Source organism: Bos mutus, chromosome 7, assembly GCF_027580195.1.
Source record: "Bos mutus isolate GX-2022 chromosome 7, NWIPB_WYAK_1.1, whole genome shotgun sequence".
Classification (NCBI taxonomy): domain Eukaryota; kingdom Metazoa; phylum Chordata; class Mammalia; order Artiodactyla; family Bovidae; genus Bos; species Bos mutus.
The window spans coordinates 91,378,187-91,392,900 of record NC_091623.1 but is presented as its reverse complement, the minus strand read 5'-3'; the positions used below and the strand labels follow the sequence as shown (position 1 = coordinate 91,392,900).

General features: G+C 32.0%; 1 protein-coding gene across 4 annotated transcripts in view; it reads right to left on the bottom strand.

Annotated features, from left to right (window-relative positions):
* The window catches only part of ANKHD1 (ankyrin repeat and KH domain containing 1), a 104,682-nt gene that overhangs the window by 41,346 nt on the left and 48,622 nt on the right, over nucleotides 1-14,714 (bottom strand). The window contains exon 11 of one of the 4 annotated variants that reach the window (XM_070374455.1): nucleotides 7,192-7,248. The exons of 2 other annotated variants lie outside the window; for them this stretch is intronic. In XM_070374455.1, the coding sequence (XP_070230556.1) occupies nucleotides 7,192-7,248 (57 nt within the window). Of the gene's footprint in view, nucleotides 1-7,159; nucleotides 7,249-14,714 lie in introns of those variants that run through there. One more of the 4 variants, XM_070374457.1, reaches the window with a different exon arrangement.

Genomic DNA, 14,714 nt, shown 5'->3' with positions numbered 1-14,714 from the left:
TAACTCTAAGGGCCCATGGACAGAGGAGCCTGGACGGCTGCAGTCCATGGTGTCGCAAAGAGTTGGACATGACTGAGTGACTAACACACACACACACATGAAGAATGCATAACTATAGACAATGCCAAAATAATGTGGTTTTAGAATGGATTTTGAACTTTAAAATTCAAGTGTAGATAAATGTAATATTCTGGCCATTAACTTCAAACAAAACAGAATACACATCATGAAGAGCTTACTCAGAAAGACATAGAAAGTCATGTCAATACACTATACACTGGAATTCTATCAGCTAAACACTGGAAAGAAAGTGCTCCCTTTAGCAACTGCTATTTACCTTCTGTCTCAGGGTCCTTTTCCTTAAGCTGCTATCTCTTCCCTATAACACCTGTTAGCTCCTTTTCATCCTTGATTGTTTCAAGTGTTGTGTCCTCAAGGAAGATCATCCTGAACCTTCTTAACTACATCAATTTTCCTAATATCAACTTATAAAGAGTTCTACGAATTGCTCCTTTTTAAGTTTCAAACACATATTAGTTTGTGTAACTATTTAGGGTTACATGTCCACCACTAAAATGCAAGCTTCATAAGAACAGCAATCATGTCCATTTCTGCTTACTATTATATACCTAATATCTAAAACGATTAAGTACTTGAATACTGTTTACCAAGAAGGTACCTAAGCATAACTGACCTCTCAAATCTTCCCTCTCACAGAAATGAAGCTTGAAGTTTAAATTTTCTACTAGGTAAATAAGAGAAAGAGAAGTTAACAATAAATTAAAAGTAGTAGCTAAAATTAGATTAAGAAATTGATTATCTGCATCAGATAATACATTTTATTAGATCATGGGTGGGCAACACTAATGTCGTTTTTCCTTTTTTGGGGGGAGGCTTTCTCATTTCTTAAGCCTGGCAGTGACATCCATCAAAGCAACCAGATCCCATGAATAGTGGCAAAGACAAAAGATTTTGAAAGCCCTGTTTAGAATAAACTTTGAATTAACTGTTAATTCTGTATATTTAAAATATTCCCATAGCTGTTAAAAATAAGAAATCAAAGAGCCTCACCTCAATTTTGAAATTTCAAAATTCAACATATTAATAAAATTTTGGAAATAAAAGGTGTTAAAAGCTGCCTATTTTATTTTCCTCCCTATAAATATACATCCATTCCTTTGGTTTTGAACAATTATGTTTGAGGAAACAGCTGATAAGACAATGCTGCAACTTTATAATGGATTTACACTTCTTGTCCTAAAATTAAAAATGTATATCCCACAACCTATATCACTTGACCCAAAATATCTGATCACTAAATCTTTCTTTTAGGATAGAAATCAAATTTGTTTATACAGTTGACCCTTGAATAACATGGGGCTCGAACTGTGTGGGTCCATTTATATGTTGATAACTAAGTACTACATTACATGATCTGTGGTTGGTTGATCACAGGGATGCAGAAACCAGAATTACATGGGTAAAGTTACATGCAAATTTTCCACTTCACAGGTGGGCATCCCTAACCCCCATGTTGTTAGAAGGTCTGCTGGCTACTTAATGAATAGTACTACTATTCACTTACGAATGTTGGGTTTATTATTTCAGCCAATATTTGTTCAGTATCAATAAAATATTAGAAAAGAAATCACGATTTTCCCCTGCATATACAAAATTACTTTTCAAGGCTACAAAATTACTTTTCAAGGCTACAAAGTTAGATACTGTGCAGTTTAACTTTTCTTTCTCTTTTGAAGAAAACTAAAAAATAAAGGGATTATCTATTCTTTGAACTTTTAGTAAAGCTCACTGATAAATCCTTCTGGGATGCTCTTACCCTTTTAGGAGATGGGTGGTTTTGAACTATTGACTCAATTGTAAAAGTTATTGTTTTATTAAGGTATGTGATTCTAGAACTTCCTTTTTTTGCGCTGCACAGTGCAGCTTGCATGATCTTAGTTCATCAACCAAGGACTGAACCTGGGAACTCGTCAGTGAAAGTGCAGAGTCCTAACCACGGGATCACCAGGGAATTTCCTGGAATCATTTTTGATAATTTATATTTATAGAAAATAATCAATCATTTCATCTAAGTATTCAAACTGATTGTTCATACTGCCCTATAAATTTAGTCCTGTACTATATCAAAGTTATAACTCCGTTTAAGTTTATACCATGTATCTGTGCCTTTTGCCCCTTTGAAAAAAGCTGGTCTTACCTACTTCAGAATTTTTTAAAAATCAGCTTTTATTTTGCTGTTTACCCCTATTTTTTAAACTCTTTTTTTGTTTACTACTCAATATTAACTTTTTTTTAACCTTATATCCTTCCTTCTTTGTGCTGTTGTTCTTTGAGTAGATTCACTTCCTTTCATTATAGACACACACACACACACACACACACACACACACACACATACAATTTTCCTTCTAGGGACCACTTTAGCTGTATCCTCTCTCCCAAGTTTTAATGTGTAGTTTTGGTGATAACAACTATTTTGTAGTTTTTACTGTGATTGCCTTTTAAACTCATGAATTATGTAAAAGTATATTTCCTCATTTTCTAATTGTATGGGATTATTTTTAAAAAGGTTTTATTGTCAATTTGTAATTTTAAAACTACAAAAGATTAGAGAATGTAGTTCATAGCATGAAGAAGTTTGTTTTAAAAACTTTTTTTGTGGCCTACCATGTATCATTTTTATGTATATTCAATGCACTGGAAAATATATTCCATATTTATTGGAAACAAAATTATAGCTCTCTATAAGAACAAACTTGATTTTTCTATTCTTAGCAATTGTTTTATCTGTCAGTTTCATGGAGAAGTGTGGGAAAAAAATCCTATGAGCAGAAATGTAGAACTAATTTTCTTGTAACTATAATTTTCTATTTTAGTTGGAGGGTAGATGTTAGATACTGATAAGTGACTGATTGTTATACTAATGGGAGGAGCATTTATTTATCTCTAAAAATAATTTTGGCTTAAAATTCCATTTTGTTTGATATTAATATTGTCTTACATAACGTTTTCCATTATTTTGTCAATCTTTTCCCTGTCATTTTGCTTTAGTTCTTTCTCCTGAAAACAGAATTCACTAGATTTTGATTTTGAATCTAATTCAAATTTCTCTGCCCTTTTAACAAATGAGTTGAATAGGTTTGTATTTGTTCTGATTAATAAATTTTTCTTAAAAAAAAAAAAAAAAAGATTCTTTAAAGTTATTCAGTACCTGATTATTCTCTCCAGAACAACACAAGAATTCTAACATGGTTTTTAAACTTTCTAACATATCCTGCTGAATTACATACTATTTCTGTCTAGATTTTAGCACTACTTTGTTTTTAAGCATAAAAATTTAAGTTTTATACTCACAAATTTGTATTTATAGTTTACCAGCTTCTGTGCTTACCAAGGCTTCTTGCATCCCACACCTTCCTCCAGGGTTCTTTTTTCTTCTTATTGATGTACATATATTTTAGTAGTTCTTTTGGCAAGGGTCTGAGGTGGTAAACTCTTTTATTCTTTGTAGATCTGAAAATATCTACATCTGAAAATATAAGTATGTCTTCTTCTTTGGAATGCTAGCAGAGTACAGAATTCTGTATCATGCTATTATCTTCTGATATTTGGAGGATATTACCCTCTGTTGTTTTCTGTAATTATTATTGTTGATGAGAATCTATTGTCAAAAAGGTATGGTCTTCCTTTGAGAATAATTCATTTTTCCTATAATGGCTTTTAAGATTTTTTTCTTTATCCTTAAAATTCTGCAGTTTCATTTGTTCTTCTTAGTGATTTTTTCAACCAAGGATTCCTGTCAGCCTTCAGTTCTAGAAAATTCTCCATCAGTATCTCTTCAAGCATTTCTTAGTGATTTTTTTCTAAGACTCATGTCAGGTTTCAATTCTAGAAAATTCTCCATCATTATCTCTTCAAGCATTGCCTTTGCTTGCTATTTCTATTTTCTCCTTCAGCAACTTCAAATAAATATATGGTAGAGCCTATTTCATTTCTCTCAATTTCTCTTTTATATTTTCCATCTCTTTATTTTTGTGCTGTATTTATTTATCATTTGATTAAATCTTTATTCAACTGTCCAAATGTTTATCCTATACATTTTTAATATAAATTTATTTAAATTGGAGGCTAATTACTTTACAATATTGTATTGGTTTTGCCATACATCAACATGAATCTGTATCCTATACATTTTTATTTTCAAAATTTTTTTACCTGAAAGTTTAAGTATTTCATATCTACTTGACCTTAATTCATAATTATCAGCTCCTATTTCACTGCCTCTCATTATTTTATGGCTACTGTTCATAGTTTAAGCATGTTTAAAATCTCTGATTAAAGTCTTTTATTTCAATTTTCTTGGGCCTATATTCTCCTAGTTTGCTGGCTGTTTGCTTGCATTTTGACTATCTCTCTTGATGTAGATTTGCTCCTGAGCTTTACAATTTTTCTTATTTGAAAAAGTTCATTTTGCATGGGAGTTGGTTTTTTTTTTTTCTTTTATTTCCATTTATAAACTTATCCCTTCTCAACAGATGGTCTGAAAGTTACCTTAATCTGGTCCGTTTCAGAAGTAGACCTTTACCTGGCAACTTAAGCTTCTTATCCCATGAGGTTATTTCTGTTCTTTCTTCTCACTATATCAAATAATGATGTCCTCCAAGTTCTTAGCTACACTGCTGTCTTTGCCTCTTCCCTCTGTGAAGAACAATCTGCTAATTTCTAACAGTAATCCTGGGCAGTTGCTTTGAGTTTTTTCCCCACCCTGCTTCACAAGCTGGGCAATAATAAATTAGGTACCACTTTCATGCTTCAATCAAGTAGACTAAATCTATTGGCCTGCTCTATGTGAGATACATTCAGTTCTTATTCCCTTAAAGATGAAATTCAAGCCCCAAATAGCTTCAACTGTAGATTCAGAGTCCATTTTTAGTCCACAGTTCTTTAACCTTGTTTCTGAGTATAGCTACATGTTTTTAGTTTAGTTTGTTACCCTCCCATATTTTATTTACTGTATCTATGTACTTGACACAGAACAGAGAGGTTTCAAAATATATTAAGAGACTTTACCCTCTTGAAAGGAAGTCATTTGTTACTTGTATTTAAACAAATTTGAGACAGGATTAATTCAACATACAATAGGAAGGAAAGAAAAAATTTTTTTGGCCTTTAAAAAAAAATTATCAGGAGTTTTGTGTATTGCACAGTTTAGAGATCAAGAAAAAACTGATAAAAGTTTTCCAGCTTTAAGTAGTAAAATCTTAAAATATGTATATGTTATTCCTTAGTGAAAAGTTATTTAAAAACTGGGAGGTCCTATTTAGTTTATTAAGGTAAACTAACCACTAATACTTAAAATATATTGATAAGTAGATATTTAGAACTTACAAGTCTGCTACACTTTTTTTCATAAAAAATGTACTGCAAAGTTCTGGTTCTGATGCATAAATACTATGAGAAAAAAGGTACAAGTTTTTTTCTACTTGACTTTAGATAACAAAAATTTTAGATTAAGGTTTTTTTCCTTTAAAATAAGTCAATTTCCTTAAAAACCACAGTCCGGGCCACCCAAGGTATTTGTTCAAGATTGTCACTATATCACAGAGACAGTGCTTCTTGGAGTTGAAGGTGGACAATGTCTTGGGGTAAGGACCAGAATCAGAGGGAGGAAAAGGAGATTGTTTATACTATGTTATGTACTAAAGGATTCTTACATCTCCCTTAGTGAATATGCTCTTCCAACCCACTACTCTGTATACTGATCATTACCTTAGCAATTTGTTACTGATCAGATTCATATCCTTCAATAGAACTGAGATGGAGAAAGATTAAGAGGCACCATATTAGTGCTTGTATTTAGCTCAGTTTCTAAAAACATGTAACAAAGACAAAAACCAAGTTCATTCAGTTTGGATGGAGGAAGGATGATAATAAAGCAAAGATGAGAACAGAACTCAACAATGATGCAGAATAATCTACAGACTCTACAGTATAGACAGCAGAGTCTCTACAGACAGATAGCAGTGTTTCAAAGTATGGAATATAAAGGACTTAATGAGAATCTCCTGGTATATCATCTAAAGTGCAGACTCCCCATTTCAGAGCTGCTGAATCTGAACCTCTAAAAGGAGGGCTGCAAACCTAATTTTTAAAATTATCCTCCAATAAATAATAATAATAAAAATCCCAAGTCTTAAGACTTACAGCTAGAGATAGATTTATAATCACATTTCCTTTAACAAACCCAGAGAGAAAGAAATAACTTTATGTGAACTAACACTCAGTTTTACATTCTTGACAGGAGCCAGAGTTACTACATAAACTGAGCAAAAGTTTACATTTTCACCTAATATTTTGTGAAAGAAATTTATTTACTCTATTCCAAATAGAATGAATATATAACAACTTCTTGTTCCAAAAGCCAATAAAGGTGATCCTTAACAAGCATTATGATTAAAAGTGGCTTGATACTGAAAAATTTATTTTAGATGGCCTAAATTGTGATACAATCACAACTCACTCTTAATTTAAAAATTAAGTACTGCTCCTGAGTGTAAACAAATCTCTCTGAATTATAATGGATATTAAATTTGCTTGACTTTTAAAACCATTAGGGCAAAAATTCCACACATTTTTTTCAAAAGAAAAGAAATGCTTGTTTATAAACAACAATTTCAGAATGAGGCTACATGAGAGGATATTAAGAAAATTTTAATTTTACAGAAATTAGGGCATCAGCTAGTAAATGTGTCACTATTTTTTGTTGTTGTTGTTTGAGGATTATATAAAAAATAATCCACTGTATCACTCTAAATCTGAGTTTCAGACTTTTGTTGAACAAAGCTGAATACAAAGGGCTTTATGACTGAGGGATATCTTAACTCTCTCAATAAAGGAGAATGCAAAAGAACTATCTGAATAGGAAAAACTATTTTCACCTAAGAGGTTTTTTAGGAATACTACATAAATGAATACTAAGGAAGCAAACCTCTAGTAATATAAATCTCTTTTTATTGGAACTTCATAATCTTTTTCAATTGAAGAGTATTTCCTTTGTCACCCAGCAGGGTCCTGGAACTTCTTGGCTGGAATTCAGATACCCAGAGTTCTGGTTACCTACATCATCTATTCTTTATGTAGTAGCTTACAAGCATCAAAGGCCACCCTCACCTGATGCTTGGCCGGATCTATGCCCTCCAAAATAGTCTTCATGTCCTCCTGCTTGTCCTGTGAAAGGAAAAAGAAGAACTCACGGATCTAATTCCAAAAATGAAAATCACATTTGGCCATGAAGACCTTGTGACTGGTACTTCAGGTGCTGGGCTTTGTTAACTTAGGATCTTCAGCTAAAAAGATTCCCATCTATAGAGACCATAATCTCATGAACAGAGTATTATTTCTTTAAGAGCATGATAATATGGTCTCTACCAATATAATTTTAACATAAACCTTAACATATGCAGACATAATTCTGCTAAATGTTTAGAATTCATACCTTTGTCTTCAAATACAACTAAAACTACAGGAAAAAAAGAGCAGTATCTTAATATCTAACCAAGGGAAATAATTAAATTGAAAGATCTGTGAATATCAGAAACTGAGAGAAAAAGTAGGGAAAGTATTGTAAGATGATTAAACAGTTCTGTAGTACCTCCTCCTCCCATTATAAATGCAGTCAGTCCTCACACTTCAACTAAAACAGGAGACTTGAAAGAACTTGAGAGATGGAATATCTGTATTTTCTCTAGATCTTAGACTCCAGATAGGAAGAAAGTTCTTGCAGATGAGACAGGAATATAGCTGAAGAAACAGCAAGGAGCACTGCAATCACTGACCAGAGTCAACTATATCTCCAAATAAAAGAGATGTGGCCTAGAGAAATCTTCACTCTAAGTCACTCCTACCTCCTACCCTGGAAGATGTGCTTACCTAAGAAGGTGCATGCTCCTATGGCAAAGATTTAGTGAGAAAATATTCTGAGACAACTATATGATATGAAGAAGCTGACTGTTAAAGCTCACTTGTTCTTCCTTTCTCATCCACATTTGAGTTTCAACAAAAACAAGTCCCATTCAAATATGAATAGATAAGCACAAAGTATCCAACACAGAACATATTAAGAAGTTCTTAAAAAAACAGAAAGAAAATTTAACCCAAATATTCCCTACACTTTCAAAAAATTAAAGGGAATACAAATGCTTTAAACAGTGGGACAAAGTGATATAACAGCAAGAGGAAATTTAAAAGTGAGTTGGAAGAGCAGAAGATACTAAGTAATGAGGAAACCATGAAAACCACATTAGAAGCAGCGACAACTTTGCAGAAAAAATAGGGCCCTGATGGATGATCCCTATTAAGAAAGAATACAGAGGAAAAAAAAAAGAAGTGAAAAGAATCAGACATAAAGGTAATACAAATAAGGGAGATTCAATATATGGATAATAAATGTCCCAGGAGAAAAAAGAATAGAAAAAGAAGTGTTCTATAGAAGAAGAAAACTGAAGAAGAAGAAAACTGGAAGAAGGATGATACTAGAAGAAAACTGGAGAAGGATGATAAGGAGGAGAAAGAAAAGGAGAAAGGAAAGAGGATGAACTAAAATTTTCAAATAGAAAGCATTCATGATTTTCCAGGAAAAACTATTATAAAATAATACACACCAAGATACATCCTGGAGAAATCATAAACATTTAATATAATGAAAGAATCTTATGATAATCCAGGCAGAAAAGAAGTCGCTTACATATACTTACATACACTGGGGAATATTCTAGCAGGCTTTTGCAATATTTAATACCAGAAGATAATAGAACAGAGGGCTTAGAATTTTGAGAGGAAAAAACCCAGTGATTCAATAATTCTATATATGGCTACATGGTGGGTCAGTGGTAAAGAATCCGCCTGCCAATGCAGGAGACACACAAGACGCAAGTTTGAACCCTGGATTGGGAAGAGATTCCCTGGAGGAGGAAATGGCAACCCACTCTAGTATTCTTGCCTGGGAAATTCCATGGACAGAGGAGGCTGTTGGGCAATAATCCATGGGATCTCAAAGAGTCAGACACAACTTAGTGACTGAGCATGCACGCACGCACATTCATTTATAAATACAACAAACAATAGTCCTAAAAATGCAAACACCTGTAAACTTTTTTTGGTGGAGGAGAGTAAATTCAAAACAAAATACTAATATCAGCCAGCCAAAACTTGAGTCAAGTTCAGGAAATCAGGAATTCCAAATCTATATAATATGAAAGACTAGTAAGGTAAACAATGAATCCACCTAAATATACAATTAAACAACTTTGAGAAATAGGATCATAAAACAGAACATAAATGTTGTAAAATCATAACAATGTAAAAATAAAATAACTCATGAAAATTCTATGATGTAAGACACAATCTCCTCTTCAGAATGGAGTTAATAAATATTGTCTAAATATTAGATTTTTAAAAAATCAGTTTTTTAAAAAGAAAGTAACAAAATATTTCAAAATTTGCACTTGTACATGATGTCTGAATACTTCTCCAGGAAATAACTTTATATCTGTGTTTTACATAGTTCACCAAAGCTTTGGGAGCAATTAGTGGGCAGCTAACAGGGCTACTTGGAACATTGTGATTTTTTAAGATAAAAGAAACATGGGGGCTATGATCAGAGATTAGAATATTAAATTATAAAAAAAGAAAGGAAGGAAGACAGAAGAAATCTAACTCATTTTAAGGAGAATTAAGAATCTGGAGACCTCGACTGCTAATAGAAGTGTAGACTGGTTCAGCATTTTTGAACAATTTAGCAGCAGCTATCAAATTTCTAGATGTGGACCCTCTGATAACCAGCAATTTCACTTCTAGGAATTTACCCCTATAGATAAACTCACAAAAGTAGCAAAGATATATAAATGTACATAACAATATTTGGTGTAGCACCATTTGTAATATTTAAAGATTAAAATAACTCAAATGTTTATGAATAAGTAAGTGGTTAATCAATTACACAGCACACAGGAAACCTGTGAAAAAGAGTGAGAAATCTTAGGGATTGATAGGAAAAATATTATATTAAAAAGAAAAATGTTTCAGAACAGTATACGTGATAACAAATCTATTCATATAAAAAAGAGACACAGCTCACAAACACAGAATATATACATGCTTGGGTGTACAGAAATATCTAGAAAGACACACAACATACTGCTCAAGTTAAAAAAAAATCTTATGAAGATTTCTATTTTGTAAGATTTAATACAGATAACAAACTGATCTTTCAAAATTTTTGTCTTTTAAGATAAGTCCATATCAAATCTTAATTTCCAGAAGTAAGAAACCAGAGGGTGCCAATATATCCACATTCAAAATACCCAGTTTCCACTAGTTCAACTATTCTAGGAAATCCTCCCCCAAAGTTCATTTGGCTGGTAGAATAGTCTAAGAAAAGCCAACAGAGGTCAGAGAGCTTACTTTCTATGGTTAGGGAGGAAAATCAGTGACAGGCCACTACAATATATTCAAGGGGCCCAATTTACTCAGTGCAGAAGTGCTTCAATTTTTACTCCAATGTTAAAAATAATAAACCTTAAAAGCTATGATCAACTCTACAAAGAAAATCAGTATAGTAAAAACCAATTTTCTATTTAATTAAGGAATTATACAAAGCACTAAGCATTAGAGTATGTATTTCTTTCAATATGTGACTTTTCATCATATCTATATAAAATATCTCCAGAAGAATAGAAGGAAAGAACAACACTGATTGCTAATAGAGAGGAAAACTGGGTGCCCATGAGACACTTTAAAACATAACAAGTTTTGAACCATGTAAAGGCATTACCTATTTAAAAAATAAGGAAAACTACAACTGATTTGCGTAAGACCAACTATTACTCAATACGGCAAAGATGCAGAATTAGCAACATTGTGTACCTACTACACTTCTTTAGGTTGGTTCTACTTATTTTCTTTGATACTGCATCTATAGCAGATTATGAACATAAAGAAAGAAACCATGTCCTATCTTATCCCTGGAAAAACTTGTCTTCCACCCTTACTTTCAAGATGGTGAACATCTTGAAGCAAAACAGTATTTCTAAATTCCCAGCCACTGAATATGTATCTTAAAGAAATTTTGAAAAGTTTGAAGCCACATAAGATGAGAAGAGGATGTAACAAAAGTTTATTCTGCTACCTGAAATAAAATTTAACTGAAGGAAAAGAAGAATAAATTCTTAATTGAATAATTCCAAAGATAACTGGAGAGATTTTATTCTTAAGGAAACAATTTACTTAAAAATTCATGTCAAGGAAACTCTTCCTACTTCTTTGACAGTATTTAAATAGGAAAAAATATTGATAGTAAAAAGACAGGGTGGAAGACATAATGATTTAGCATTGTATTGCCAAATAATCCTTACTGGGGTGGCCTTGCCAAGTTACTGTATTTTCTAGGGATTGGCAACTTTTATCTATTAAAGTATTTTATAGTAAGCTAAATCTGCTAATTATTAACTATAAACACCATCCAAAATTAAATAATTTAATACATTTAATATACACAAAGATTTCAAGAGATAGAATCATTTGTGTAACATATCACTGCTCTTAATGATGAGTCGCAACTAAAATTTCATTTTCTTCAAGAATCCCATAGCACTTTACACATTCTTGGGCTAAGCACTCATCTAGTCCATTCAATACCTCCAAACAAGTAGCTGCTTAACTTGTTCTTTAAAAAAACATAAAATTAGATTCCTTAACACACATCATTAAAGATCTTCTGGTCCAAACCCCTCATTAAAAAAAGGAAAGGGGGGAGAAGAGGAAGAAAGAAAAAAAAAAAAAAAAAGCCTAGGGAGTCTCAGTGATTTGCTAGCACATTCAGCAGAACCAAAGAAACAATATTTACATGACTTGGGTAAAATAGTCCAGAAAATAATACTAGATTTCATTTTACAGATGAAATTATTGAGGCAACTGTTTACTTAAGATCAGTGGTTTTATGGCTATAATGAAAATTTAGGTCTTGTCTAATGTTCAGAGCATCTCTAATGAAGACTTTTTTCTAAATAACCTAAGTGTAGCCCTCCATTTAGATACAGGATTACAGGGTGCTTTCTGCAGGTACTTCTACCTTTTAGTTGATTTATTTTCAAACAGCAATGAAGGCCTATAACATGCTAAAATAGATCATAAAAAATCTTTATATGAATACAACTAGAATGTATTTACTTTCTCTAACATCTATGTCAGTTGTTTATTATGGGAAATACTACTTGAGTTCCTCTTCTAAAATGAAAGGCCAAGGAGCTGGAGACAAGGAAGGAATACTAATTTATATATTATTCTCCCTTTCCAACCTTAACTTTGTGAAGGAAAATTCTGTAGATGACAAGTATTTCTTTTATGTTAACAAATGTATCAAAGCTTTAGTGTTGAAAGTAACATGCCATGATGAAAATAGAAAGATTCCACCATCTTCACAAATGGTTTGAAAAACACAAACACACAAAATCAATGTAACTCTTCACAGACTTCGACTTATAAGTAAGTACTGGGAATGTATTATACAATATGGTAAATATAATTCACACTGTATGTTATATATGAAAGCTGTTAAGAGAGCAAATCCTAATAGATCATGTGACAAGAAATAAATTTTTTTTTCTATTTCTTTAACTTTGTGTCTACATGAGATGGAGGAGGGCATGGCAACCCACTCTAGTATTCTAGCCTTAGAATCCCATGGACAGAGAAACCTGGTGTGCTATAGTCCATAGGGTTGGACACAACTGAAGTGACTTAGAACACACAGTATATGAGATGATATATGTTCAGTAATTTATTATGATAATCCCAAATTAAATTTATACAATGGTGTATGTCAAATGTATCTTAATAAACCTGGAATAAAATTTTTTAAAATAAAACACAATAAAAACTCCTATATATAGAGATAAATATATATATTTTTAAAAATATATATAGATAAATATATATATTAAATATATATATCTCTCTCTCTCTCACTTAAAAACAGAAAAAACAATACTGACATGTTAACCAACACAGTGTTGCCACCTAAACATACTATTATTAGGGCCTTTGTAAACTCTGACCTGATGCAGTCATCTCTCATAGACATGGAACAACTCTCTAACAATAAAATGGTTGGACATGGAAGCCAGGAAAACAAAGACAACAAAGTAAGTCAAGATTAAAAGTAATCTTTTAATCTTTTAAAAGTAAGCAAGCCAAAAAATGAGAAAGAAGCAGAATAGTGTTTTACAATCCAAATTATACTGTTGAATAGTTCATGCAAATTCTCCACCTTGAACATAAAAGTAATAGTGAACAGGGAGCTAAAGGACTGCGGTAAAAGAAATCAAGCCATGTAAGTGCTTTAGCTGAAGTAAGCTATCAAGATACGAACAAGAATGAAACATTAAAACTCTGTCTTCTGGTCTAAAAACCAGTAAATAGGGAGAAAGGCCTAGAGTAACAACTATACAGGACACCAGGACAGTGACTCAAAGACTATGGAACTGAATCAACTTCAGTTTTTGTTTTTCTAATACTGTAGATGTTGATTTTAGTTTTACTTTTTACTTTTTGGCAGCACAGCTGTGGGATCTTAGTTCCCCAATCAGGAATGAAACCTGTCCATGTATGCCCCCTGCAGTGGAAGCGTGATCTTAAGCACAGGACCACCAGGGAAGTCCCTCAACTTCAGTTTTGAAATGGTATTTATTAGTTATTTTTTGCCAAGTAATTGAGTAACAAATTTGTAAGGACACTGATAGTATATTTCTTTTCAGAGAAACAAGATTAGTTTTCAAAGGCAGGTGTCTTCTCTTTTTTAAAAAATTCCTTTTAGATTTTAAATATATTACAGAATGCTAATGTTTTTTAATAAAAACTTTCTTACAATGGATTTACATCATATTATACCTGTCATTATATCAAATACTAAAAACAAATTTGGGCCCAATAAAAGATGCTGTGCTGAGAAAGTAGCACATAAAGGAATACTATCTTTCAGTATACAATGATTCCCATTACAGTGGTAACAAGAGGTACAAATAGCAGGAAGATATGGATTAGGTGATTTGTTCAAGGCTCTCTACTTATTGAGTAGTTAAAATGATTCTGCATGTTAATAGGGAGAATTTTCAAAAAACTCTGCAATTAACAGACAGTTTTTATTTCATTTAAGTTTTGATTTCTAAAAGGAACATTTTAAATGGCTTATTTAAGACTACTAATCTCATTCAAAGGTTTTTAATAATGGACTATTGACATTTATGTAATTATTACAAAGTTAGACAAGTTACATATCAATTCATAATCTTCTAAATATGATGGATATTCAGTGGTTTTTTTATTAAAAATATCTATAAATACTTTTTCATTTTAAATATTTTTAAAACAAGAAAAAAATCAAACCTCAAATAACTAAGATTCAAATGAGAATATGCACATATTTTGAGGATCTACCTGAAAAGCTCAAGTATACCATCAGTTCTGGCTGAAGATTTTTTTAAAAGCATTAAATAAAAAACTGTCTAGATTTCCTTTAAAACTAAGTTCTAAAGTATACTTCCTAAACAAGTAGAGTGAAAAGCCTTAAAAACTCCCAGTTTCATCTCGGAAAACAATAAAAGGAATTCAAATAGTTGCATTACATTTTTATAAAACTA